Source organism: Dryobates pubescens, chromosome 8 (genome assembly GCF_014839835.1).
Source record: "Dryobates pubescens isolate bDryPub1 chromosome 8, bDryPub1.pri, whole genome shotgun sequence".
Taxonomy (NCBI): domain Eukaryota; kingdom Metazoa; phylum Chordata; class Aves; order Piciformes; family Picidae; genus Dryobates; species Dryobates pubescens.
Genome location: NC_071619.1, coordinates 26,641,066 through 26,668,154, shown reverse-complemented (window position 1 = coordinate 26,668,154; position 27,089 = coordinate 26,641,066). Strand labels below are relative to the sequence as shown.

Genomic DNA, 27,089 nt, shown 5'->3' with positions numbered 1-27,089 from the left:
TTTTCCTTCATTTTGGAATGTACTAAGCCTGTTACCTGGCTCCAGAAGAAACTGATGCAGGGTTCTCGGCAAATCTGCTGTGCTGTGAGCTACAGCCTGTGTTGCCACTTAAAAAATAACCAAAAACCAAAACCCCAACAACTCATAACACTTACTAACCAAACAATTTTTTCAGTTGATTGTTTTCTACAATTAACACAACATTTTCAATCTAGATATAAAGGCAAGGTTTGTGCTGATAAAACAATACTCTACCCCCTGACTGATATTGATTCAATTAAATCTGTAACTCACTTCCTTAATGTGTTGCTTTGACCTCTGTGGTAATCACAATCTGCAGTGGAAACTGAGGACGTTTTGTAGTTTGTGTAGTTGATTAATTCTGAGATAAGATTGTCCTTAAAGCAGAAATATATGTATGAGAAGTTTGAAATATAAAAGCAGACCAAATTGTGTACTGATTCATTTTACCTGAATTCTCTGCTTATAATTTGACCTCAGCACTTAATCATTCATCTCTGGGCTTTTCACTTTATGTTACAGATACATCCTGATAAGGTGTATATAAGATGGAAAGCATACTCAGACTGCAGATCTAAAGGGCTTCAGATCTTTTTGGCAGACAATAGCTGGAAACATTGCATACTAGTTCTATCAGTAATGAACACTAGACAGGCTTAAGATAAGAATTCATTTTCTAGGTTGACCATTTGAAATCAATGATGTTTTAACTTAAGTCAGTGAGATCAAGGTCAGCCAACATGTATTGCATCACCATGGAAAACACCAAGAAGAGCATATACATTATTTATACTGTTGTTATTCAGACCTCATGCTGGATCTTAAAGGTAGAAAAACCTGAATGCTTGTATTTTCTCTTTTCTCACTCTGTTGCTTTGTTTTGGTCTTGCTATACCACGAACCAAGAGCTGGTTGAAGCAAAACCATGTGGTCAGTACATTCTAAGCACATTTCTGTCAGACTTTTCTAAATTCCATTATGCAGCTGAGCCAAATTCACAAGTCATAGAATGGCTTAGTTTGGAAACAACCTTAATGATCATCTATTCCAGCCTCCCCTCCTTGCCAGGGTTGCCTCTCAACTAGACTCGGCTTCTCAAGGCCTCATCCAACCGGGCCTTGAACACCCTCAGGGAGGAGGCATCCACAACCTCTTTGGACAGCCTATTCCAGAGTCCCACCACCCTCCTAGTGAAGGGCTCCTTCCTAAGGTCCAGTCTAAACCTATTCTCCCTCAGCTTAAAATCATTCCCCCTTGACCTATTGATAGACATCTTTATGAAAAGTCCCTATCCATCCTTCCTGTAGGATCCCTTCAGGTATTGGAAGGCATAAACCCAACAACTTCACCATTATTTACTTATTTTTACCTCCTAGAGCTGTTTTTTCATTGTTTAATAGTCTAATATCTGAAGTCAATATGTTTTATTGTATGGCTGGTGTACATCGGGGTAGAACACTGCAGTGTTCCTAAGATTTTACTTATCTACTTAAATCTGAACAGTGACTTCAGGGAGTGATTCATATGGGAAACCATAATTTGTAATGACCTCCAAGGAAAAAACTCACATTGCTACATATTCAAAGTTGTTTTGACTGTTTTAAAGCTTGTTTTAATGTTAATGTGTGACGTGTATGACAATGTGAAAAAGTGGGACAATTTTTTTATCGCATTCTGCAAAAATGCCTTAGGCTATATGAAGAACACCAAAAGCTCTAACCCATTTGGAAATTCTTTTCCAGTAGCATTGATTTAAAGTAATGTGCTTAAAGATGCATGATATTTCTGCACATACACACACAGATGGAAAAAAAATCGAATTAAGGAGAGTTATAACAGAGATATTAACATGGTTATGTGCATCTTTAGGCTGTCTGTAAGAATCAGCTGTCACATTTAGGTTTATGAAAGCCTCATAATCAGCGATGTGCTCCATTTTACACTTCCATGCTGAGTTGCTCACATGTCCTTGTTACTCATCTACAATATAATTATGATTATTTTTTTAAAGGAAAAAGGCCTGCTGTATTAAAGACAGAGCTGGAAATACTCCAATGTATTGCATTAATTTCATTCAATTTATTTGAGCATGTTTTACTCTGCTAGGGAAGGTTAATTCACCAAGCTCTATTTCCTGCCTTAATCATCTACCATAAGGATATTAATATATCACAGTAATGCCACACATTACTGTAGTGAAATTTCTGGTGCAGCCTCTAGCGTTTTTTAACTACCTTTGAGCTAATGGCATGTCTATACATACACTTTTCAACTGCTTCTTTGTGTATTGGGACTAATATATGAACAAAGTATTGCAGGTAGAGGATTAAAACAAAGAAATGAGAACTGTCTATGACTTGCACACTGCTGTTGCCACAGAAATCCATGGTTGAAATCGTCAGAGTTGTCTATCCCATGGTGTATTATCCACACCAGTCTATGGCTGTGACATTTGCAGATTTTTAAGTTTCAGCAGGATTAAAAAGTGGGAATATGAAGTTAACTGTTGGCCAAAACCAGGCCAGTTACCAATGGCAGTAATAAGGGCGGCAAGGTACTGTGTGCTTAGTCAGTACTAAGACATAGGCCTGAAATGCCAGTGGGAACTTTTAGGGAACTTTTAACTGGACCCTTTAGAGTGTAAAACTTTTCAGTGTAGCCAAGAGGGAGAAGGTCAGCAGAACAGTCACAAAAGGGGGTTTTGCTGACTTCCTTCAGCTGTTGCAGAGTATCTCTGTTCCATACAACCATTATTCTTGTGTGAAGTCAGCAGGAGGCGGAAGTCTTTACATCCCTACCTAGCATGCCCTTCTTCCATGTATGAAGGGCCAGAAGAGGAAGACTACTGATTTCTCTCTCCCATATTCCATCTGAAGAAGGCTTTGGTGCTAAGTTGTCTATTGGTGCACAGGAGCAAACTTAGTAGAAGCCACTGATGGCACACTCTTCACAAAATAACGAAGTCCACATTATGCCTTCCATATCTGCTAGTGTTGAGATATTGTAAAGATAGTGATTGAGGAAACATGAGCTAAAAATAGAGCTGGAAAATGCTGCCTCTTCCTACAGGGCATTTTCCATGCTGAGAGACTTTTTAATATAATTTTCAAGTTTTGTGGCAGAGTGTAAACTGAAGAATCAGTTTTTTTTTCTAAGCTATGGTCCAGAGACATACATAAGAAAAATAACTGGGATTTGTGCCCTGCTGGGTCCTTAAGAAAGTGAGAAGTTTGCATATACTGGGAGTTATGCAGAATATAAATACTCCTCCAACAAAAGCAAAATCCTAAGGAGATGAAGGACTTTTAGGTCCATAGCATATATAGGCACATATCATGTTTCTGCGCCCCTTGCACTCTTGAAGAACACATCCCATGCTGTTATTAGGTGCAAATCTGTTAAAACAGCATGTGTTACACAGTGCTGAAGGAGTGTGCAAACAGGAAAATACTGATATTTAAGGCACTGCCTGGCAGTATTCCTCTCAAGCTTCCAAATTACAAACCAAACTTGTCTGTAGATTTGCTCTACACAATGTTACCTTGGAGAAAACCAACTTTCAGCCTGAACCAAGGAAGACTTTTCTATAGCAGGTGACTGCTCCAGGAACTTAATAGCAGTGACTTAGATGGACCAAATGGCCCTTAACTTTTAACAGAGGCTTTTCTCAATTTTTGTGAAGTTGAGCATGCTGCTTGCAAAGCTCTATATGGAACAGTATGTTAAAGCTGTTACAATAAATCACTTGCTTCAAAAATACACCTTGTATTTAGAGAAGTCTTGGAGCCAAGTTACTCCACGCACAAATCATTCCCTCCATATATATATCTGCAGCTCCGTTAATGTTTAATTTTAACTGTATGTTATGCAAAAGTTATTTGGGAGGGGAGAGGGGGAAGGGAAGCTATCGAGTTACTAAGTCTCTTTCTAGCTTACACCATAAATCAAAGAAAGTTTACCTCACTGGTGCTAGCTTTGACTTTAGGTGTGCAGTATCAGAAGTTTCTTCCTGGATATATTACTTTGCAAGGTGATTTAAGATGTCATAAGACTCCAAGATACATTCCAATGTTAAAGGTTTCAGAAGCAAAATATGTGTGGAAGTCTGAGTACAGACTTCTTAGTCTTCACCTGTTCAGTAGACAGTGAATCCAAAATTATGGCATTATGGCGGCTGGAAGTTTAATTCAGAGTTTGTCAAAGAATAATAGTCTCCAGAAAAAGCTATAAAAGCCTGACATGTTATTTTTATATTGGAATAAGTTTTATATTTCTAATTGCAACCATCAAATACACTGGCTCAAAACTGCAATAAGACATAACATAAAACAGTAACAACATTAAATCAGACAAATGAATGGGATACTCTCCTATATCACCACACATTCTAACCATAAGGCCGTGGCTGCCTTGTCTGAGGACCTATGAACAGACATTTCCTAGCATTTTCACACCATTTTGAACATGCAGATATGAACAATAAGAAGCCATTCAAAAGACAGAATGAACCACAGCATTCTTAAGTCACATTAAACTGATCTAGGTTTGTATTTGGTTGGGGGGGGTTGTTTGGTTAGTTGGTTTGTTGTGGTTTTGGTCTTTAAAAAAAAAAAATCATCTTTTCAAAGCTGTGATTTGAATTGCTTTTACTCTAGATGAGAAGCTGTAAAACCAGAGAGAGGTTGGGATGAAAGGTGCCATATGCTTTTTCACAATGTATTACTCTCTGAATTGCAGTACCCTTCCTATTAAAGATCCTCACATAGACAGTGCCTCTCCAGTGTACCAGGCTGTGCTTAAAACCCAGAACAAGCCTGAAGATGAGCCTGAAGACTGGAGTCGCCGTTCTGCCAATCTGCAGTCTAAATCTTTCCGTATCCTTGCCCAGATGACTGGAACAGAGTACAGTAAGTTGAATAACAAAAAGTCCCTTCATCCTGATTTTAGATTCATGTCTTTGTGCTGTTCTTACAAAATCCATTGCTGCAAAGTCAGCGTGGATGCACCTTTAGATAGGCTTTTGATAAAGAACTTGTGATTTCATTATAAAACCAGTTCCTTTCTTTGTCTTTTAACTGAAAACTTTTTTTGCCTGCAGTGCAAGATCCAGATGAAGAAGCCCTAAGGAGGTCAAGGTAGGCAACTCCCTGTGAAAAATACGACTTTCTCCTTACTCATAACTAAATAATACTTTAAACCAGCATTAATATGAATATATATTATCATACTTTTGTCTTAGAATATTCTAATACATTTACTTAAAAATAACTAAACTTAAAATGCCATCAGAGAGGCATTTGAATGAGGATAACAAATTAGCATGTTTTTAGAAAACAACTGTAAAAAAATTCTGAATTGTGTTTTCAAATCTGAACGCTCTCTCCACTTGCAACTTTTGTGCACTTTACTGGGTGTGTGAATTGAATGAGTTCCTAAGAGCAAGCCTTGTGTAACTACTTCATTGTGTAACTGAATGAAAATACATAATATTGTGATAGCACTGAAATTTATAGAGCAATTTATTTGGATGACCCTTTGACTGACATTTGATTCTCCTGAAATAATACAGTAAAGGAGTTGTTTCCATCCATATCCATGAGAATTTGCTTACATTTTGTTTGGATTAAATACTACCCAAATTTGTAAAATCTGGAGGCGCAGGACTGCTTTTGCTAGTGCATAAATGTCTTTGTTTCATGTGATCTACTAAAAGCACTGAAAAAGTGGATATATTCAGAGATACAACAAGGAGTTAAAGAGTTATCACTTTATGTTGTCCTGCATAGCCAGGAAATTGATTAATTAGAGATTTTGATGTTGAGCTTAAAAACTGCATTTGAATGGGAGCATCCTGTGTGCAAGGCTGATTTTATGTCTGGGTTATTCAAATCCCTGTATCACATTAGCTACTCTAAGCCACTAGCTGCGTTTGTGATGTGTTTGATAATCTACCTTTTCTTTTCTGTTGTTTTTTTTTTTGTGGTGATGGTGGTGTGGGTTTTTTTTAACTGCCATTTGGCTTCTATAAAGATTCTGAGCTTTTGATCACAGTTTGATTTACAGATGTTGAATCCATGAGAAAAAAGTCTGTCATTTTCCTTGTGAAAATAGAAGTATACTTTCAGTTTGTATTTTAAACCTTCCACTGTACCAAAGTTCATGGCTAGGTGCCTGAAGATAAAGCTTGATATTACATCCCTCAGGGCTTTATTTCTTCCCTCAAAGGTGCAAGTCTAATTCTTATTAGGTGTGTTGTGTGTTAACTGTTTTGATGCAATAGTACACATCCAAATCCTTATTATTGGGGTTTAAAGTGTTGTGCTGAACTTAACAGTCCCCCATATACATCTGAGATCAATATGTTGTTTTAAACAAATAATCTTTCTAGCTATAGTCTGTGGCTAGGTACTGGAAAGCTAACATAGTATCAGATAAATAGAAAATAATTATCTAGTAACACATTAATGTGTAACCTGCACGTTTCTGTCAGTGTAACTTAAAGTACACAACAATATCCACTGTGCTTTGCACATTTTTTTTACAGTTTTGATGTATCGTGTCACTGTGCTATCCTATTTTTGACAAGGACAGTTATGTTTATGAGTGTATTTGGGCACAGCCATATTACTTGAAGAGGCCTAAAGGCATTCATTGGTAGTAGAAGCAGAAGGCAATATATATTAGGTAGTTATACGGGTACAGTGCAATTGGCACAAGTTCTGGTGCAAGGAATGAAATGGGGTCTCTTCCTAACTAACTGATAGTACTTGCACCATCTTGGTGGCTTGGTACTTATCACAGAATCACAGAAAACATCTTGTTGGAAGAGACCTCAAGGATCATCCAATCTAACCCTCGACCCAGCACAGTGAAGATCAACACTAAACCATGTCCCTAAGCACCAGGTTCCCATGCTACTGAAACACCTCCAGGGATGGTGAATCCACCACTGCTCTGGGCAGACCATTCCAATGTTTGATAACCCTCTCTGTGTAAAAATATTCCCTAATACCCAGTCTGAACCTCCCCTGGCACACCTTGAAACCATTTCCTCTAGTCCTGTCACTTGACACCAAAGAGGAGAGTCTGGCCTTCTTCTCACTCCATCCTCCCTTCAGGTAGTTGTAGAAAATTATGAGTTCTTCCTTCAGACTCCTCTTCACCAGACTGAACAACCTCAGCTCCCTCAGATGCTTCTCGTAGGCCAAACATAGCATATACACCACTGCAGATTTGGTAACAACAGTGTTGGTTATATACGCATCCATCATATACTACACTTTGGGCCCTATTGGACCCCCTCTTTATGCCACTTTCGATTTTTGTGAAGGATGGAAGGACCTATGTCAGATGGATAGAATCCATACTTTAACTCTTTAACTCCACTCTTCCAGCGCAATAATGTAGTAGAGACTTCTCTTCAGTATCCGCTCCATACACCCTGTACAACCACAACTTTCTGCATGCCCACAGTCTGGGATCACCTGGAAGAATTTTGGGCTCCCTAAAGGTTTCCATGGAACTGTGGAACCTGAGTCTTGCCAGATTCAGTGTTGTATTAATCCCATGCTGTGCTGGCGTTCTGGAAAAGTTCCTCATGTTCCAAAACTGAAACTGCCAAAGATTTCACAGCATGGGGACTTTTGATCTCAGGGCATACTGTGAGCTATCTCTCTGCTGCTCTCTCCTATCTCTGTCAGCTATTCAGCATAGTCAGCAAGAACTGCATGAAATAGTGATCAGGTTTCTTCCAAATGCTTTGGCGTGGTGGGGGGAGGAGTACGTATAGCTTATACTTGGCAGAACTATTTTACATAAAAATAGTCACTTCTAGATTGCTGCTTCTAACTTCATGGCATGCTCTGAGCATAAAGCTGGGGAATTTTCAGGTGGCAGAATATTTGCTTCAGTTATTGAAAGCGTAGCATGACTTCCATCACTCATGCTCCTGCTACTTTGAAGGCAAACATAAGAGTATAACTTGGTGCAAAAACTTTCCATTGCTGTTGGGATGATTGTTACAGAGTATTTTCCAGAAGGATGGTATCCATTTCACACCAAACAGGTGTATCTGAATGCCTTTTCCTTCAACTGAGGGATATATCTTTAAAGCAGTAAGGGTATTCTTGCATTTCCTATAAGGCCCTTGTGTGCTCCCATATAACGTGATAAAATGAAGTTTCAACATTTTAGCTACAAATACTTGATGTCTTTTAAGTAATTAAAAGATCATTTGGGGAGTCATGCATCAGGTCTTACATTTTAGGAGCCTTACATTGTGTTACTAATAACAGAAAATTTAGAAATATCACTGAATTTGCTGGCATTTAATGTGTTCAATGTTTTGGGCTTTCTTCAGCCTGAGGAATAAAACCAGCCCAGTCTGTTTGTTTCTGTTTGGCTGGTTTCATTCTCAAATTCCAGTGCATTAACACAATTGTCTTGTGTTTTGGGTGTAAGTAATGGGGCAGCAGGGGGAAATTAGCTTGTTTATAGTGAATCAAATATGTTTTGCAAATAACAAGAATGTTTTATTTTCCATTGTGTTTGATGTACTTCTTGACTGTGCTCTCATCCAACATCCTCCTCATTTTTATTTACAAAACCTGAGTTTAAACTATAGAACATCTAGAAAAGATGAAATCCTGAGAGCTGCTGAACATTGCTTACAACTTGCTTGAGCAAGTAAAATATTGCTAGGAGAGTTCTCAGGAGGCAGCAAATACTTCACTGGACTATGCTTCGAAAAATCCCATGTTATTCTGCTTTTTGATACTTCTGCAGAGAAAAGCTGTACAAAAGTAGTGCTGGAACCTGTGGCTGATATTGAGATATACATATTTATGTATATATATGCACATATATATATGTATGTATATATATGTGTGTGTATATGTTTGTATGTATATGTATGTGTGTATATAGATATAGGTATAGATACATAGGCTGGCTTAGGTATTACAGAATGGAAATATTTCTATGAATTTTGTTCTTTTATGGAGTTAACTTTCACTGACTGCTCTTTTGAAGGGGAGGGAAGGACAAGCTGAGAGAATCTGCTGTCAGGAAAACAATGGGATTACACTGTATTTCTAGCAAAAGCAGCCCTGTACTACCAGGCACAAGTTAAATAAAGAATATGAAGTTATATCAAGTTACTTCTCAGAAATAAACAACTGCAAAACATTTCATACATGGTTCTAAAAGGATCACCCAGCCTTCTTTGCGCTGAGGAAAAAAATCCAAATAAATTGCTGTTGCCCTAGTTATAAGGCAGGGGAGTGGCAGCCATGGTCCCTAACCCCTTTCTTTCTCCCTCCTTTCTTTCTCTGTGTGTGTGTGTCTCTCTGTCCCTGTCTTTCTCTCTCTCTTTCTCTCCCTCTCTCTCTCTTTCTTCATGCCACAGGGAAAGGTTTGAAACGGAACGTAACAGCCCACGCTTTGCAAAATTGCGCAACTGGCATCACGGCCTATCTGCGCAGCTCCTTAATGTTAAAAGTTAAAATCCCACATTTAGCAGGCAAATACATGAGGCAGAGAATTAGAGACAAAAATTAACTGCTGTCCTGAGTTAGAGCCTGAGAGTGTCATGCACACAGGAAAGACTTACTGCTAGGGCCTTCCTCTAAATGCTGCCTTCTGTAGATTTCTGTTGTTAGCCTGTTAACCATTCACCACAAGGAAAAATAATGATAGAGCGTTATTCATTATAAAGTAGATTAGCTTTTGTCATTTACTGTATCAAATGTAACTTCAGTATAGACAAAAACATCACTATTGTACTCTTTCGACTTTAGAAGAAATTGAGTGGAAAGTTACTATTTCTTTAGGAGAAGGAATGAGGCTTAGTTACTGAGTTTTACTGCTGTAAAAATAATTAAGTAGAAGATAGAAAGATGAAAAGGAAAACTGGCTGAGCCTAGCCTAGACTTTGCTAAATGTACAATATACTTAATTTGCATACTTGGATGATGCCATCTGAAATCAAATTTTAGCAATGAGAAGTTATGTTTCTTCAATATATTAAACTGATAGAAGTCAATTGCTGAAACCATTGCTCTGACTTTTCTGTTGGAAACCTGAATTTATCATTATATGAAAGCTAGAATTAGCTGTCATTGCTCAAGATCTGTGATGAAACAGCATTTTGCTAGAGATGATTTAGGAGTGAGAAGAATATATACTAGTGCACTGACATTTTTAAAAGCATCTTGTAAGTTTTGAGTAATATGTTGCCTATTATGTATTGCTCTTGCTTTGACCCACATTTCTTCTGTATATAGCAGCATGCTTTATCTGAAATAAAAGGTTTTAAAACTAAAATATTTATGTGCCTGTTTTACACAGTACTTTATTCTGTTTTTAAAAATAGCTGTTTCAACTGGTTATCAAAAGGAGACCTTTTCTTTTGACAACAGAAAATTTGGTCAAAAAACTTTCCCCTATTACCTGTAACTCTTACTGAACTTTAAGTTATCCGAGTTAGAATAAACATGACAAAAGCAGTTGAAAAACAACAGAAAAGAACAAATGCTGTACTAGGTGTCAATAAAGCATAATTAAGAGATGTTAGATGAAAACCTATGGGTGATATTGTTTAGCATTTCCGTTTGGATAATAACCATTCTCTGGCAATAATTATTAATTTGTGCCCATGGTGAAGGCACTTGAAGCACTGCTGGTGCTCAGAATGGGATCTTTTGTTTCAAAATTATGAAAGTGCTTTGCTTTTAAACTTTGTAGTCAAGATATGGCAAACCTGTTCTAAAGGCCTCCAAATATTTATGGGTTTTGTTTGAAGTTCACCAAGAGCAATGCCACTTCCCTTTCCAGTTTTTGCTCTGATTGTTAAATGAAACAAAAATGCAACTTAATTCACCTGTTTGTGGTTTCCATTGCTTGAAGCAAAAGTTTCTGGTGATAAAACGCTGATCTCTGCAATGGTCCCTTCCTACATTCTCAAAAATTTTCTTTCATTCCGTTTTATAAACTGCAAATTAGGTACTTTTTATCTGGTAGGAGTAATTCTGATAAAAGAGATTAGTGCGTGAGACTGGGTTGAAACTCAAACTTTTTGCTGATTCTAAACATCTGGAATTTATATCAGCAGTCCATACAAGAACAAAGTTCATTCAGACTCTGATTGTTTTTTTCTGTGTTATGCAAGGAAGGAAAAGCTACCATTCATGGAGAATTTTGCACAGATCAACCAAATACTGGAGTGTTCAAAGGACAAAAAGAATAATAATGTAGCTACTGTACTTCAAAACAAACAAACACAACAAAAACAACCTCAAAATCACCAAAACTCCCCCAAACAAAACAACAATTTTTAAGAGTTATTTAAGATTATATAGCACTGCTTCCTTTTAAAATGCCGTTGACTTTTCTCACATAATTTCCATTGCAATTCAGTCATTTAATGCACAACAGTAATTTCTATTTTCTTTATGGGAACACAAACAGCTTCCAGTCATACCATGTTATTAGTGCCTTTGGAAAATCAGCATAACTGCATGAAATAAAAGCAACATCTCGACATTTCTTGAATGGTGCTAAGATTTAAACTTTGGTTCATGCTGGGTGACTTTTATTCTTATATGGGGAATTCAAAACATTAATAGGCAATTAACTTTTAAAATAAGTATCAAATGTACCTAGTTATAAAACTTACAGTTATAATTTTCAACCAAATTAGATGTTTTCTTAAATAAGTAATAATAGTATTTTCACTTAAATAGGAGTTGTGTACCCTTAAAGTTTTATGAAGATAATACAAATACTGTGTGTTTCAAGTAGTCGTAGTGCATGTACTATACAAAAAAAAAGTGTCTATGTTTACACTTAATGCTATTTTTAAACTTTTTTCTTTTTCAATAATCAGAAAAGCATACTTTTATCAGATAGGAAATTAATGCAGATGCTATTAAGGAACCCCCTTGCCTTTGTAATTCTTCAGTAGATTTTATGATGAAAATTCACTGCATAGAAACCATGTAATCAGATAAAGAAATAGTTGTAATCCTTTTTCCTGGGGGGAAAACACTCTAAACATTATTCCCCAAGCTTGTAGAATTTCATTTCTTCATGTAATTACAGAAAATAAACAACTGAAAAAATCTTCAGTAGTTGGTAACTTCTGAAACTTTTGCCATGATAAAGATCTTTAGCAGAGGTGCTGTCACTAATCCCTTTGGCAAGGTTGTTTACTGCAGCATATTTCTACTGCTTAGTCCTGTCCCTCTCAAAAGATTTCCCAAGGGATGGACTTTGGTACCTAAACTGTCCAGTTTCTTATTTATATTTAGATTAGAAAATCCTTAGCTCCTACTCCTGAAAAATCTGACTTTATGTTGTCATGGTGATCTTCAGGCCCAGAAAAAATAATGTTACAGATCTATATCTAACTGTTAAGAGACCTTGTTTTTTCCTCCTGTGTAAGAGGCAGACCTTTTTCTCTACGGTGGAAAAATTGGGCTGGGTTTGTCTTTTTACTGCATCTCATTGCTGAGATTGTAACAGACATAGGCCTGATAAGAAATCATTGACAGCTTTAACAAGCCACTAGCTTTGTTCTAACAAAATATCTGTGGCCTCTTTTCATCGTTTTTAAAATGTGTGGACACAATCTGTGCTGCTTCTGTTTGACCAACTCCATCTCACAGTGTTTCTTGACCGTTTGCAGAAGTCTGCTCTTTTGCCTAGGAAGATCAGTCTCAGTTAATGACAATGAGGCTTAAAACAGATTCCCAACTGAAGACTTGATGAGTCATGTAATTCTTTAAAGTAGCTCTGATCACAGGCACGTCTATTTGTCCCATGGTGAATATATTTTGAACTGTGACTGTTCTGCTGAACAGAGGGCAATGGTTAGTCTTCCATTTAGCTTCTGTGCCAAAAATTAAGTAAAAGACAGGATGTGGATAGTGATATTAACCCCCTGCCCTTCCCAGTGTTGTAAAGTGTAGTGATATAAACATTTAATGAAGATACAGCAAAGCTGATGCCAGTAGGAAATCAAAACGAAAAGGCCTTCCAGGTAAATCTGCTTGTCTGGTTATGACACAGGGAAATGCTCCTTTTCTGCTGTGGTGTAAGACCATTTGATTTAAACTAACCTGTTTCCTCATTACCGCTGCCTTGCCTTCTACTCTGATGATCTCCTCCTCACTCCTACAGTGCTTAGTTTGCATCGGGAATACTGACTGCATGGAGTGTGTGCTGATGGGATGTGGCTAGAGTGTGAGTTCAGGAAAGGAGGAACAACATGACCTCTCCTTCCTTTCATGCATGAAAAAAAGTTAAAAGGAGAAAGGTTCTGTGGCCCCTTGCCTTGCCTCCCTTTTGTCACACCTGCCTGCATGGAAAGGAAACTAAGTTTGTGCTATGTAGTAAGTAGAGCAGTTGCTTTCTCTTCATTGCGATTTCTCTGGCATTATGCACAACTCTCTGGAGTATACCTTCAATAGCAAGGAACAAGTATTCTAGGGACTGCTTTATGATTTCTGAAAAGTCCAACTCTTGTGTGTCACAGAGATGTCTGAAGCCTTCTTCAAAGGCAGAAGAGAAGACACAAATTTTTTAAGTTATGCACTGAGGGGCTCATAGGGACTAAGTTATTTTTGTGGCTTCTTTAGCAATGTCTACCATGAGTTTCAGTGACTGGGACTATCATTACACTTACCAGAAAATACATGGATATTTGCAGTAATTTTACTTTGCAAAGTTAAAAAGCTAGGATTTTGGTATGGTTCATAGGAGCACCAGATAATTACTTTCTTTAATCAGCCTTTAGTGAACAGCTGTCTGCAATGTACATGAAAAATGAATTGACTAAATTTTTCCCTTAAGCACAATAGCATTCTTTGTTCTACTGCCACTTACCAAAGCCATCTGACACCACCAAGACAAGTTATGGCACCTTGATCCCCTTCCTTTGCCAGAATTTCCAGTGATTAGCATTGCTGACCTGTCCAGTTGCTTAAAAACTTCCAATCTACATGCTAATAAGATTGCCAGAATTCTTTAGAATTATATACCTTATTTTTCTGCAACAACCCATGAAATAAAGCAAACTTCTGTAGTCAGCTTTCTCATTTAAGGAACATAACTGCAATAAAGAATAATAAACACATCAGTTCAATACATCCTGATCTCCACTTCCCTTTTAGTACCTAAAGAATGACAAATTGTAGGAATCGTGGAATAAGTGACTTTTCTCTGCGGAATTGTTAGTGAAGCCAGAAGGGAAAACTGATCAAATATAATGTCTTTCTTCCCCAAAATACTCATGGAAGATCTGGGTCAGTTCTCTGTAGAAGTAATTGATCAAAGATGATGACTGTAAGGTATGGTGTATCTACTTGAATGTACTCACTTAAAATTGAAAGAGTGAGGCCTCTGAGTGGAATTAGCAAATGCCATGAAGCTTCTCTCAAAGTAGTTCATACAGTAATGCAAAAGCTACCAGAGCTTGTTAAACCTCAAGATTCAGTCGAGGGCGGAAGGATGTGTGTATGTGTGTACTGACCTATTTTTAACATCACGTCTTTACCATTTTGGTCTTCTGCATGTTCTTGTCCAAAACTTCATTTTTTTTTCTCGTGGGCAGAAATTAGCATCCCTTTGATTCCTACTGCGCAACCTGAAAGATTCTCATATGCTGATGTAGATGGCTAATCAAGATACCAATGCTCCTATCTCTCTGACTACTTGCTTGTATTGCCTTCAGTCTAACAAGAAAAAGCAGATTTTGCATGTAGCTGGCTTTCCAACAAGCACTTGTAACCCAGAGGTGCTCAGCTGTGGTCTGTGAATCATCAGACTGGCTCACTTAGCTTTGTTTAGGGTGAGCTGGAGAACTGGCTGATAGCATAGCGCTGGCACTGCTTCCTTTTGTTCTGCTTCTAAATTGCATTAATGTCAGCAAAATTATCCTAAATACTAATAACTTCCTGATAGTTCATTTCCATCTAAGCATTTATTGTAGTTGACCCAGAGTGTTATATGATTACAAATGAGAGAGAGTGAAAGTAAGAGGATCCTTAAGGGACTTTATGAAATAAATATAATCCACATTCCAAAAGAATGACAACTGCTTTAATTCATGCTCCTTACTTAAATGGCTTGGAAACTGAATTGAAAAGACACATTAGTTTATTTCAGATGGAACTTCAAACTAAATAGCATGTAGAGAAAGTGTAAATTTTGTTACTGTCAGTGTACACAAATTTAAAAGTAGCCCTAAAAAACTACCAGCTGAAATTTAGATCTAGGGGTTTTTGTTCTCTCAGCTTCCCTGGAGAAAAATGTAGTCATGAAGAACACATCAATGAAAGGGGAATAATTTCCTGGTGTACAATACCTAAACCTGTTGTGCATTTTGTTTTGACTGTAACAGTCACAAAGACAAATAGAGATAGACCTGATTCTGTTGGCAGATACCTCCACTTTTCTCACTATAAAAGTCTAGAGGCAACCACTCAGATAAGAGGCACATTTAAGGGCAAGACAGGGAATAATTATCCAAAATATATCACAGCTCAAATTGCTCTGCATACTCAGAATTTTGTGGTCTTTGTTCTCATTAAAGTGATATGTTTACCACTAAGATAAATTGGATTACATATACTTGCTTGCCAAATATCACTATGTAAATATTGGAAAACAGTTATCTAGCTTTTACCAACAGGCATGCTGCTGTATTTCCAGCTGCATTTATTGTTTGACTGTTAAAGAAAACAGCATACCAGTAGATGCCACTGAAATGTGTCCATAGGAGGTATTTGCTTTGATTCTAGTGAGCTGCTTTGATTGAGTTTCGTACAATTTGTTGGGAATGAGTTGCTGGTTGTTTTTACTTCCACTGGGGCACTGTCTGCAAAAAAACAGGATACTTTCTGGGAGGAATCTCTTTCCCAGTTTTGGAAAGCAGACATAGTGGTAGGATATGTTGTAGTCATTTTGGCGTGGGCTGCTCACATTCTTAACTACGGTGGCTGAAAAAGAGAGACTACCTCTTCTACCTCCTTTTTTCTGATCCCAAGCAAAAGTTTTAACTAAACCAGCATGGTAGTTGTCTTCTGTCCTCTCCAGTTAATTGCCTATGATTTCTTTGTGTGTCTTACATTGTCTTTATTAAAGTATTTATTAAAGTAACAAAAATATAGCTCAGGGTTGGGGGGGGTGGGGACGGGGAAGACATACAGGCTTAATAGTTTTATATTCATCTGACCATGGAAAAGTTCTCAGCTGCAAGCATGGAAAGGTAGAAATAGCCTCACTGATTCAGAACAGCAGTTAATCTAGCTCAGTATCCAGTTTCCAGCAGTGCCAGGATTTCATGCCTTTGAGACAAAAATGTTTGGAAGGTCATTACAGAATAGCTTTCACACAGCTTTACTCCCAGACACCATGTAAGATTGATTGATTGATTGGTTAATAATTTTGAGACTTCTACCCCTTAAAAGGAAAAATGTATTTGTAGGCAAATATGTTTATGTAAATGTAAGTATATTGCAGGGTGAAAGTTCTTATAAGTCTAAAAGGGCAAGTCCTGCAAATACACAATATAGTGCTAGAAAATGAGAATTTTTCATTTCAGTAGATATAGGCCCTAAGAAATTGTAAACTTTAATAACTATTTCCTTCTTGAAAAAATGCAGGTATATAGCTCTCAGGTTCTATAGAAGGCTATTGGATGTTCAATACAGGAAAATACTGGTAAATTGAATAGTAGTATTTATTTAAAAAAAACAACTATAATCTCTTATTCAAGAGTGTGAGACAACATTTTAAATAGTCAGTTGGGATTCAGGAAAAATTATTTCAGTTCTTTGCCCTGCCGTAGATCTTTGTTTTGATCATGAGCAATTCTATTTAGTTCTTCATTTGTAAGATGAAAAAAAATTGTCTCGTTCCATGAGAGAACAGGAGGGGAAAAAATCAATTATAGCATTCACTTACTGCTTTCAGTACTGAAAGACAGAAGAGTTGAAGGTCCATGTGATCTCTCAGGATGCCTAATGTTCCTTATGTCATCACATCTTCATTACAAATTAAATGATTATCAACAACATTATAACGGAACAGAGAAGGGCTATTCAGGAGTGAGGGTCTAGATCTGTCACTCTTTAATGAGAAGGCAGAGGAAAGGTGCACAAGTTCCACATCTAAGGTCATCTATTACATGTGTATTTTTGTTTGGGAATGTTTAGCATTTGGTTTCCATAAATAAAATAGAATGGGAGAGTATGCCAGTTTCCAGTATATGTGGTTCAACTACAGCAGACTTATTTAGTGGAATGAGTCCTGGATTTTCTTCAGGCATTTTTTTAGGATCCAATAGTACACACAAGCTTGGTTTTCAAATTAATTTTACATTTTGTTATTCTAACTATGATAATTCTTGCTACTGTATGGGAAGGAAAGACTTATTTCTACTATTTCATTCACTGTGACCATATCATGTAGCATATTTTATGAGAAGGAAGTATTTAGTATAAGGTATTTCTGTTGTGTAATATATTGTGTAAGAAGACAGTGTATTTCATAAAAAATTCTTATTTGAGATATATGTCCAATACTTAATAAACTGTCTGAGAGCTGCACTGTTCTCTCAGAACAGTCACTAACTAAGGCACTTCCATTTAAAAGCCCTTCCAGCTGGGGACTAAGAGGCTGCAGAGAGACAAAACCCACATTATTATCAAACCTCTCCCAGATAGCTCAAAACTGCCATCCATTTCTGTTTGCTATCTGAGCCACCAGCATAGCCACAGAGTTATAAACGTCTCATAATATTCTCAGCCAAATGTTTTCATGTTGTGAAGGTACCAAATTCACTGAGCCTGCCTCGGGAATGTCTTTGACTCAAAAGTAAAACTAACTCTGCATTTAGTCAGCAAAAAGCATCCAATAGACTATTCCTCAAAACACAGGTATTGCCAATAAGAGATTCATCTCAAGTCTTTCTTGCTGTTAGCCAAATGAGAATTGCTCTTGTTGACTGGGAAGAGAAATATTCCTGGAAATAAAACTATGAAAAAGTACCTTTGAGCTCATCTTTCACTTTACTCTCTGCTTTTTCCTGTGCTTTAATCTGTGGAAGTATTTTTCTATACTTCTCCCTTTTTAACCTTCACAACTCCTCTGCCATTGTCACTCAACATTATTCTATCTTTGTACACTCATGGGAAAGTTTTTGTGAAATCCGAATCTCAAACTCAAGTGTATTTTTCTGCATTCTTCAGTATAGCCATAGCTAGTGAAGCAGATAAGTTTGGATCAGAGTGATAACAACAACAGAGGCCTAATGCTGCTTCTGCCTGAACCCAACTGCCTGCCTTTTGCTCTTGACTGTAATTTCTCATAGAATATTTGGAAACACTGGAAGTAAACTATACTGTACTCATTTCAGACTGTGATTGTGGTTTTTAACATTCTTGCATGATTATGGCTCTTGGTATACTAACACCTCCTGTTGCTACATGGACAGTTTCTATTCCATCCTCCTCTACCTTGCTTTCCTATACCTGACATTCCAGTGAACTCACAGCTTGGTTACTATAAAGATAGTGTTTGGTTTCTCATTGCTTTAGAGTGGTGAACCAATTGATCTTATTTGGCTATTTACTTCAAGACAGGTTCTTCCATTCTGGCCATAATAACATTCTTAATCAGACAGCCACATCTGAGAGTTATTTCAGATCTACTTCTGGGTTTGAGAAGACAGCTTCAATTCATACATTTTAGGGGTTACATTGTAGTTAGAGGTTTTAAAAATTGATAGAGAACACCTATGGCTGAATGTTTGATGATGTAAACTGAACTGGTTTTTACAACTTCATTGGAGCTAAAATAAGGAAGGAATATGCGACTGTATTTATATGTGTACCTGTACATATGCAAACACAGAGTAATACCTGAAATACTACTAATAATGTGGAAAGTACTAAGAACAGCCTTCAAACACCTTATAAGGTAATGCTTGGAGCCCAACAAATTCACAGAAATAAATACATGTATTCTTTTTTTCCAAAGGACTTTTCAGAAAGAAGGTTCAGCTGGGTGAATGAGGACATTTGCATTGTGTTTTATAATTTTAGATCACAGCTAAGAAAAATGCTCTCATTTGACATGTTTCAATGTCAAACATGTTGAAATTCCAGCACAGTTCCTTAAACAGGAAAGGATGTAATCACCCTCTAAATTGCTGACTATTGAGACTATTCCAATTATTCTATTAGATTTCAAACTTGGGAGTCTAAGGCTAAAGGGTTTTGTTCTTTATGTAAATTCCCGTCTTAATTTCTTACAGATACACAATTACTTGCACCTAAACTGATCCATTGTCTTTGTAAGCATGTGTGTGTGTGTTTACAGAATAACACCTAATTCTCTGTCACAGAACTTGAGGCTGATTTAATTATCTCAGTGAAGGAATTTCACATATTTCTAGTTAGAGTGAGAAAACTAGTACTTACCGGGGCAGGACAGAGAATTTTTAAGTGATGTCAGGCATATATAATCCATCTTGTATGAGTCTTTGTTAGCCATCTAACTGCTTATCACTTCAAAATATTGGATCCTTGAGGACTGCCCAAATCTGATTATTTTTACTGCTTGGAGTTGAATCAAAATATGTTCCACTGGAATATTCGTGACATTTTCCTTAAAGAGGAAAGTTACTGAAGTCAAAACTATGCCTGAAATTATATGCGTGCATACAGTGTCTAGTTTGTAACTCTTAATTTTCCTTCATTTTACTTTAATATTGAAAGAAAGTTGTTTGCAGTTGAGAAGCTGAAATGCAGTAAAAAAACACAGTAAGATTTCATATTTGGTGGGTTTCAGATGGAGAGCTGAAGAGGTTTCTCACAACTCTGTTTATGAGCAGCCACTCTAGGATGCTTTTTGCAACCAAACATTTCTTCTCAACCCATCTTCTTTCTCTCTGTTTTGTGGGGTGTTTTCTTCCTGTTGTTTGGGATTTTCCTGGGGGGGGAAGTGGGGACTGTTGTTGAGGGGTGTTTTCCCCACCACTGGCAATTGCATTTACTTTATCTATATTGTATCCCCTCCTTTCACAGAGACAAGGAAAATGTTGCTGAAGCATCACAAAACAGGTAACGTTTGTTCTCTGTGTTTGGCTTCCTTCCTATTCAGAGTTTACCTCCCCTATATTGTCCATACCTCAAAACCATGAAATTTGTACACTATTTGAGTAGATGATGAATGTAGAGGTTTCAGCTAAGTGGGTTTGTTAGACATTTCTTTCTAATGTAGACTTAAAGAAGCGCTGTGAGATGGGGCAGACATAGATCATATTTCTGAGAACTTACAAACCTGAAAAAATAAAAGGGCATTTATTAATGATGTCCACATGGATTATTGTCAGTTTACAATGGAGTTTTAAGAACAACTTCAATTTTAAACTTTCTCGAGATTGTTCAAGGTATTCTTGGATTTTATCTTTTTGGTATTGTAAGAAACCACATAAACGTGATTCTTGCATGTCTTGATTGATCCATGACATAGTATCTCAGCAAGCAAATTCTTAACTTCAAGCATTGTTCTCTCACAAAGATTCTCAAAGATTTTGCAGTTAGATACAGAAATGTATTGTTTTCTATTAGTTCATGTGCTAGTACACAAGTACTTCTGGAGTGAATCTGACCAGTTGTTTAATGGACCAAAGAAATGCCTTTTATTAGTTTGTCAGGGAAATAATTCTCTCTCACTGCTTTCCTCTGTCTTGTTGACTCCTGCCTAAACAGTGTGCAATGACCTTGATTTGTTCTTTTTTTTTCAGGGTTTTTTTCTTCCTTCTTTGTTTTTGTTGGGGGGGTTGGGGGGATGCAGAATTGAAGTGCGGGTTAGTCAAGGTTTGTTGTTGTTTGCGGTTTTTTATATTAGACTGCTCACTTTGAACAAAGGTTGCACAGAGTTAAAATCCAAATGCAAGCATTATCATTGCTAATAACAGAAGTAATGGCAACTGCAACTTGAAACAGAAAGGAAGTTGGTTTTTTTATTCCTAGATTAATTATGTCCAAAAAATGAAATGAAGCCCATGATTCCTGTATAACAATTGTATATAAATTGAAACAAACAAACCAACAAACCCCCCCAAATAGCACATTAGCATCTCACTAGCAGTTTCATTTGTGCAAAATCGTCTGCAAGACTATGCAACTGCTTCACCCAAATGACTCATTTTTCCTTATTTTTAAAGTTATTTTATTTTACCAGGAACAACCTCTGATGTATGACTGGTATTGGTGTCATACTGCATTGCCTTCATCTTGCATGGTTTGTCATACCATAGCTTTTCTCCATCTCCATTATCATCACAGCTCTGCTGTATGTTACATTTTGATATTCCTTGCAATATGGTTTCAAAATTTAACGTAAGATACTAATTTAATTCTTGAAGCCTTTCTTTGTGTTTAAGCGGTAAGATGCTGTCACAACTTGACATGACTTCATCTGTAATATCATGATGATCTCATATGCAATAAGGAATATAGATATGCAAAACCAAGATACTGGATATTTATGGATGTAAATCTTCTTCCAGGAAAAAGACAATTCAGAAAAATATAGCCTTCGTTATTAAAGGCCTTCATTATTAAAGTCGAAGGACTTAGTGTGACTTTTTAGTTACTAGGTACAACCCTTGGGGATTTTTATTTTTTTTGCCTTTATTTCTGAAGGCTTCAGTCCATATAAATAATAACTGCTGTCTGAAAGGGCCAAGTATGAGCATTCTAAAATGCTGCTTTATTTGGTATGGTAGACAATAAGCACATGTATCTCTGAAACCTCAAAAACTGAGCAAACCTTTTTATGTTAAACCATCAGCTGCTTCTTTGGCTAGAATCCACTCTCTCCTTCACATACCTGCTATTACCTAGGAAACTGGTGACATGAGAATAAATACCTCATTTACAAATTCCCTTGTAATCTTTGTTACCCAGGCCTACAGCTACTACGCATGCGCCACAGTATGTGACCTCAAGTATTTGGCATCCTCCTAAATCATCCACCATGGATGCCAACACTGACAATGCTAAGCCAATGGCCTCCAAGGGGTCTGTGAGGCTTGGAGCAGGTACAAGTCAGAGGGAGGCCAGTTCCATCACAACTGGCCAGAAAGTCCCTTTTACTTCATCCAGTAATCAAAGGTACACTGTGATGTGTAACTACGTAACTGACCTGGTTTGGAGCTTTGGAATGGTTTGATAATAACAACTTCTAACTCCTTCATACAGAAATGCCCATAGCCTAAAAGGCAGATGTCTAAGATCTACAAAGTACAGTAATTTCTAGTTCACATGGATTTCACATTTTAAGTGGTACTCTTCATAGAGACAGCAGTCATAAGCACCTTCTGCAGAGAAACAGCAACTGATATTACTGACTGTATATCAACAGACATTCCATACTCAGATGCAAAATCCTTCCATGTTATGTTTTATTCTAAATACCTTCTCCAGTACTGCTTTCTACAAATGCTACAATAAGATGTAATTTTTGCCTATTCATATTTATTTCTTTTCCCTATATTTTCACTTCTTTACAAGAGATCTGTTGGAGGATTTGGAACAAAAAGAACTTCATGCATTACATACAGGAGACTAAGTTCTATTTCAATAATCCACCCAATTGTTATTTGGACAGAAAGTTTCAGAATTTAGGATTTCCCTGAGGCAAAGCAGAGTCATCTGCACTTCAAAAAAAAAAAGTGTATTTGTTGCTGTGTTTTTTTCATTATGGTTGCTATTATCCTCTTAACCTCTACTCATCCGTTTTCCTTTTCATGAGTGAAAATCAGCTGAGAAGAGACCCGTTTGTGTTCATCCATGTAACTTACTTACACTGTGTATTTTGTGTTTGTTACCACGAATATGGAGATGTTTGAGAACATCCATTTTGTTTGATTCCTTAAAACACAAAATCCTGTAAAGATTAAAAGTGTACAGATAAACAGTATTAACAAAAAAACAACAACAACCAACCAAAACCAACAGAAAAAACAAAACACACCACCAAATCCCCAAAACATTGTCACATACAATAATGGATTTTTTTATAATAGATGTTCTGCTTTATGAAGTAGCGTTCACATTTTTCTGGCTTTAAAATTATTCTGCACATGAAGAGTTAAAACCAAAAATGAAATTGAAAATCTAGAAGGGAGGCAATCTTGAAGAAAAAAAATAATTTAAAAGTTGTGTTATTTTATTTTCATGTCTAAACAAAATGATTTTAAACTTAGAGTGATTAAACTAAAACCAATGAAGTTAGTCTGAGTTGTTTCCATAAAATTGAGTAGAGAATTAGTTACCAAGTGCATAATTCATGTAATAAGATCACCTGGATATTTAAGGTTATATCAATTTAATGTGTATTTATTGCAATTCTTTGTTCTGTTAATTAATATGTTCTACCCTGCAGGAAGATGATCAAGCCTCTGACATTTTAATTGCATAAACTATTACCAAGATAAAATTAGTTTTGTATTTCTTTTAAATTGTATAAAGTATTCCAGTATATTTGCATTATTTTTATCTATGTGTGGTCCAGTTCAAATCTCTGTCCATGCAGGTCCGTATACTTACAGCCCCTTCCCTTCCCTTCCCTTCCCTTCCCTTCCCTTCCCTTCCCTTCCCTTCCCTTCCCTTCCCTTCCCTTCCCTTCCCTTCCCTTCCCTTCCCTTCCCTTCCCTTCCCTTCCCTTCCTTTCCCTTCCCTTCCCTTCCCTTCCCTTCCCATCACTGAGTACTGGTTAACATTTCAGAGATTATTACAATAATTAAGTAATTTCACTGTTTTCTTCTATTCAAGGTATGAAGTTTTGATTATTTTGAAATCTGTAGCAAATTCTCTTTCATATCAGTAAAAACAGAAAGCAAAATCGGTGAAATCCTAGTTTGTGTTTGGGTTTAGGATATATATTAAGTTCCATTTTTTACATGCATTACAGTTTCAGTAGTTTCCAGTTTGCCAAATCATTTCAAGATATGCAAGTACTAAATTTTGACTCAACACTCTTTAATGTGGCAGTTTCAGTACCCACTGTTGCACAGGTTAAAAAAATAATCCTATGAGTAGTAAAATTCATTAACAGACTAGCCCACGATCCTCAGCCATGATGTATAATGTGCAGCTACTCTGCTGCACATTGCATGCAGTCAATGCTCTATTAGTTAAGTGGAAAATTTACATCATAATGCAAATGCATCAAGGTGGAAGAACTGGTCTGAATTTCAAATACATATTATGATGGATAAACTGTTGCAAAACATTTGGCGTGTACATTTGAAAACCAGAATTGGTCTCTTCTCCCGGGCGGACAGCACCAGAACAAGAGGACACAGTCTCAAGCTGCACCAGGGGAGGTTTAGACTGGATGTTAGGAAGAAATTCATCACAGAAAGAGTGATTGGTCATTGGAATGGGCTGCCCAGGGAGGTGGTGGAGTCACCACCACTGGGGGTGTTTAGGAAGAGACTGGATGGGGTGCTTGGTGCCATGATTTAGTTGATTAGATAGTGTTGGATGATAGGTTGGACTCGATCTCAAAGGTCTTTTCCAACCTGGTTAATTGTATTCTAATTGCAAACGAGGTGAGTGTTTTCAGGAGCACACTTCGTATGTGTACAGTGGCAGGTGAAACTTAAAAGGGAGAAAATGCTGACTGTCTGCTTTTGTCGTGGATTTCATTCAGCTAAAATAATACACCACCATTTAGACTATTAAACCATACAAGAAGGCAGAGAACAGGAGGAAAAATGGGACAGTCTTCTGAAAAGCAAAGGAGGATCATGAATTCTGAAGCACCAAGCACTCATTCTAGGTCCTGAGGAGTTGAATCAGTGCTTCTGAGAGAAGTGAAAATGCTAGATAGAAGGGCTGAAATACAGAGAAAATATCTGCACAACAAATTACCATAGGGAAAAAGAATGCGAGAAAGAATTTTGGAGGACTAAGTGGCTGAAAAACAGTTGGGGAACTGTAAGCTTTTTTCTGTTGTTCCGTTGATACTGTGCTGAGGAATGAATATTTTAGATATTCTTTGTACATTGCACAAGAAAATGCCCTAATTAAAAAAAAAAAAAGGTGGCACCTGGAGAAAATGTTCCTTATGCCTGGGGGACATATGCTTATATTGTCATGGCAATTTGTGTCCCAAAATAGTAAATCTGAAAAATAAAATTCAAATTAGTTACTTTTCAGTGGCTTATTTGTGGATAATACCTAACAAAATCCACAGTGTTGCCTAAACACAAAACTAGTCTTTTGTCTTCTGCTTGTTTCTCCTTCCCATCTTTGTTAGCTTTATTGATGAGAATTATGAATGTACATATTACTAATCTTTTGTTGATAGTAAGCTCATTGCAATGGTCAGCAAAGAACTTGAATCTTGCTACTCCCCTTAATGATTTCATTTTTTGTTCCATCTAATGTAAGAGCTGAACCTCCCAAAAGATTGGTTCATTTCTTAGCAGTGGGTAGCTTTGACTAAACTATTTTCACAGCTAATAGGTATCTTTGCCCTATTTATGTATTCATAAGAGATTAATTTCACTACAGCTGTAATGTGTTAATGAGTACTGGGTGCTCTTATAGCAGATGATGAAAGGTAGGTTACTAAAACAGCCACAGGATACAAGACTAGATTTTTGTTATTAATTCCAATTAATCTATTTTTCAGTAAAATTAATTAGGCATTACTGTTTCTCTGTGCTATGTTATCTGTGCCACAATAGCACAAGAGGGGCATAAGGATAATGACTTACACTCATCGCTCAGGTAGTTTTAAAACTGGTATAGTAAAATTTTATGCCATATTGTCCCTTTGTGTTTTGCATACTATCCAGTGTGTAAGAAGGCATCATACTGTTTGATGGGTTGGCAGTGTAAGGAATGGTGAATTTAGGTCAGAGATGAAAGGACTAATTTAAACATCTCCCCATTATGTGTACTGAACAACACTGATTAAACCCAACACAAAACTTGATTTCCATACTACTGGAACCTGCAGCAAGCCTGCTGATAGAGGACTACCATAATATCCTTCCAATTGCTTTTCTTCCTCTAATTAAAATTTACTCTTAACACAAACTTCAACTCCAAGAGCAAATATTTGCTGAAATTTATCCAAGCTTACAGAGTTTCTGGCAGGCTCTTTGTAACCATTTAAGTACTGCATGCCATGTTTCCTACCACTGGGTTTGGTGGGAGCAGGACTTAGGTGCTGTGTAACACCTGGGATAAATTTCAGTCATGCAGGAGCAAAAGTTAACTGCAGTCTTAACTGCACACCTGAAAAAGCCTAACAAGTATCCTTTTTTCTTTGCATAATTGTGCTTTTCCTTCTGTAACACAGCCTGCTACTATGTTTGCAGGTTCAAACATAGTAGGTTTTATGCTCTACATTTAAATACTCACCTTCTTAAGATGCTTCTTGTTTTATTTAATTTAACTCTAATTAGTACCCCTGTTGAGCATGCTCCGGTGTCTACCAGTTCTGCTTCTACTCCTGTACCACATGCTTCAGCACCTCCGCCTGCTACTGCTGCCCAAATTACAACCAGTATGATGACACCACCAGCAGCCACCTCAGTAGTGCAAGAGTCCTTCTCATCCTCCTTCCAAAGGTAATGCTTCATTGCTTTATCCTTTTGCATATACACCGTTGTATGGCTCTGTAAATGCTGCATACACATTCTTAACTGAAGAATGTAGTATGTAAAAGCTCTAACCTATTTTATATGCTTTTATATATTTTGGTGTGTTTTCAGGGCTTGTTTTGTTTTGGTTTTTTTCTAAAGAACATTGTTCATTTGCAGAATAAAACTGCCCTGAAAAAAATGTAGCTTTAAATCTGCAATACAGCTTACATTTTCAGAAAGCAAGTCTAGGGTTAAAGCTAGAAATATTTTTTCACTCCTTGTAATAAACCCAAGTTACAGTGATTGGGTGAAGGGTCTTCTAATAATGTTTCTGCAGTATAATGTGAAATGGGAAATTAGAAACTATCGTTTACTCGTGTCATTGAGT

At 37.0% G+C, this 27,089-nt stretch overlaps 1 protein-coding gene across 3 annotated transcripts in view; it reads left to right on the top strand.

The window, feature by feature from the left end:
• The window catches only part of LDB3 (LIM domain binding 3), a 126,749-nt gene that overhangs the window by 73,573 nt on the left and 26,087 nt on the right, over positions 1-27,089 (top strand). For all 3 annotated transcript variants that reach the window (XM_054163885.1, XM_054163887.1, XM_054163886.1), the window contains 4 exons: positions 4,759-4,928; positions 5,120-5,156; positions 20,112-20,147; positions 26,522-26,686. In XM_054163885.1, the coding sequence (XP_054019860.1) occupies positions 4,759-4,928; positions 5,120-5,156; positions 20,112-20,147; positions 26,522-26,686 (408 nt within the window). The remainder of the gene's footprint in view (positions 1-4,758; positions 4,929-5,119; positions 5,157-20,111; positions 20,148-26,521; positions 26,687-27,089) is intronic.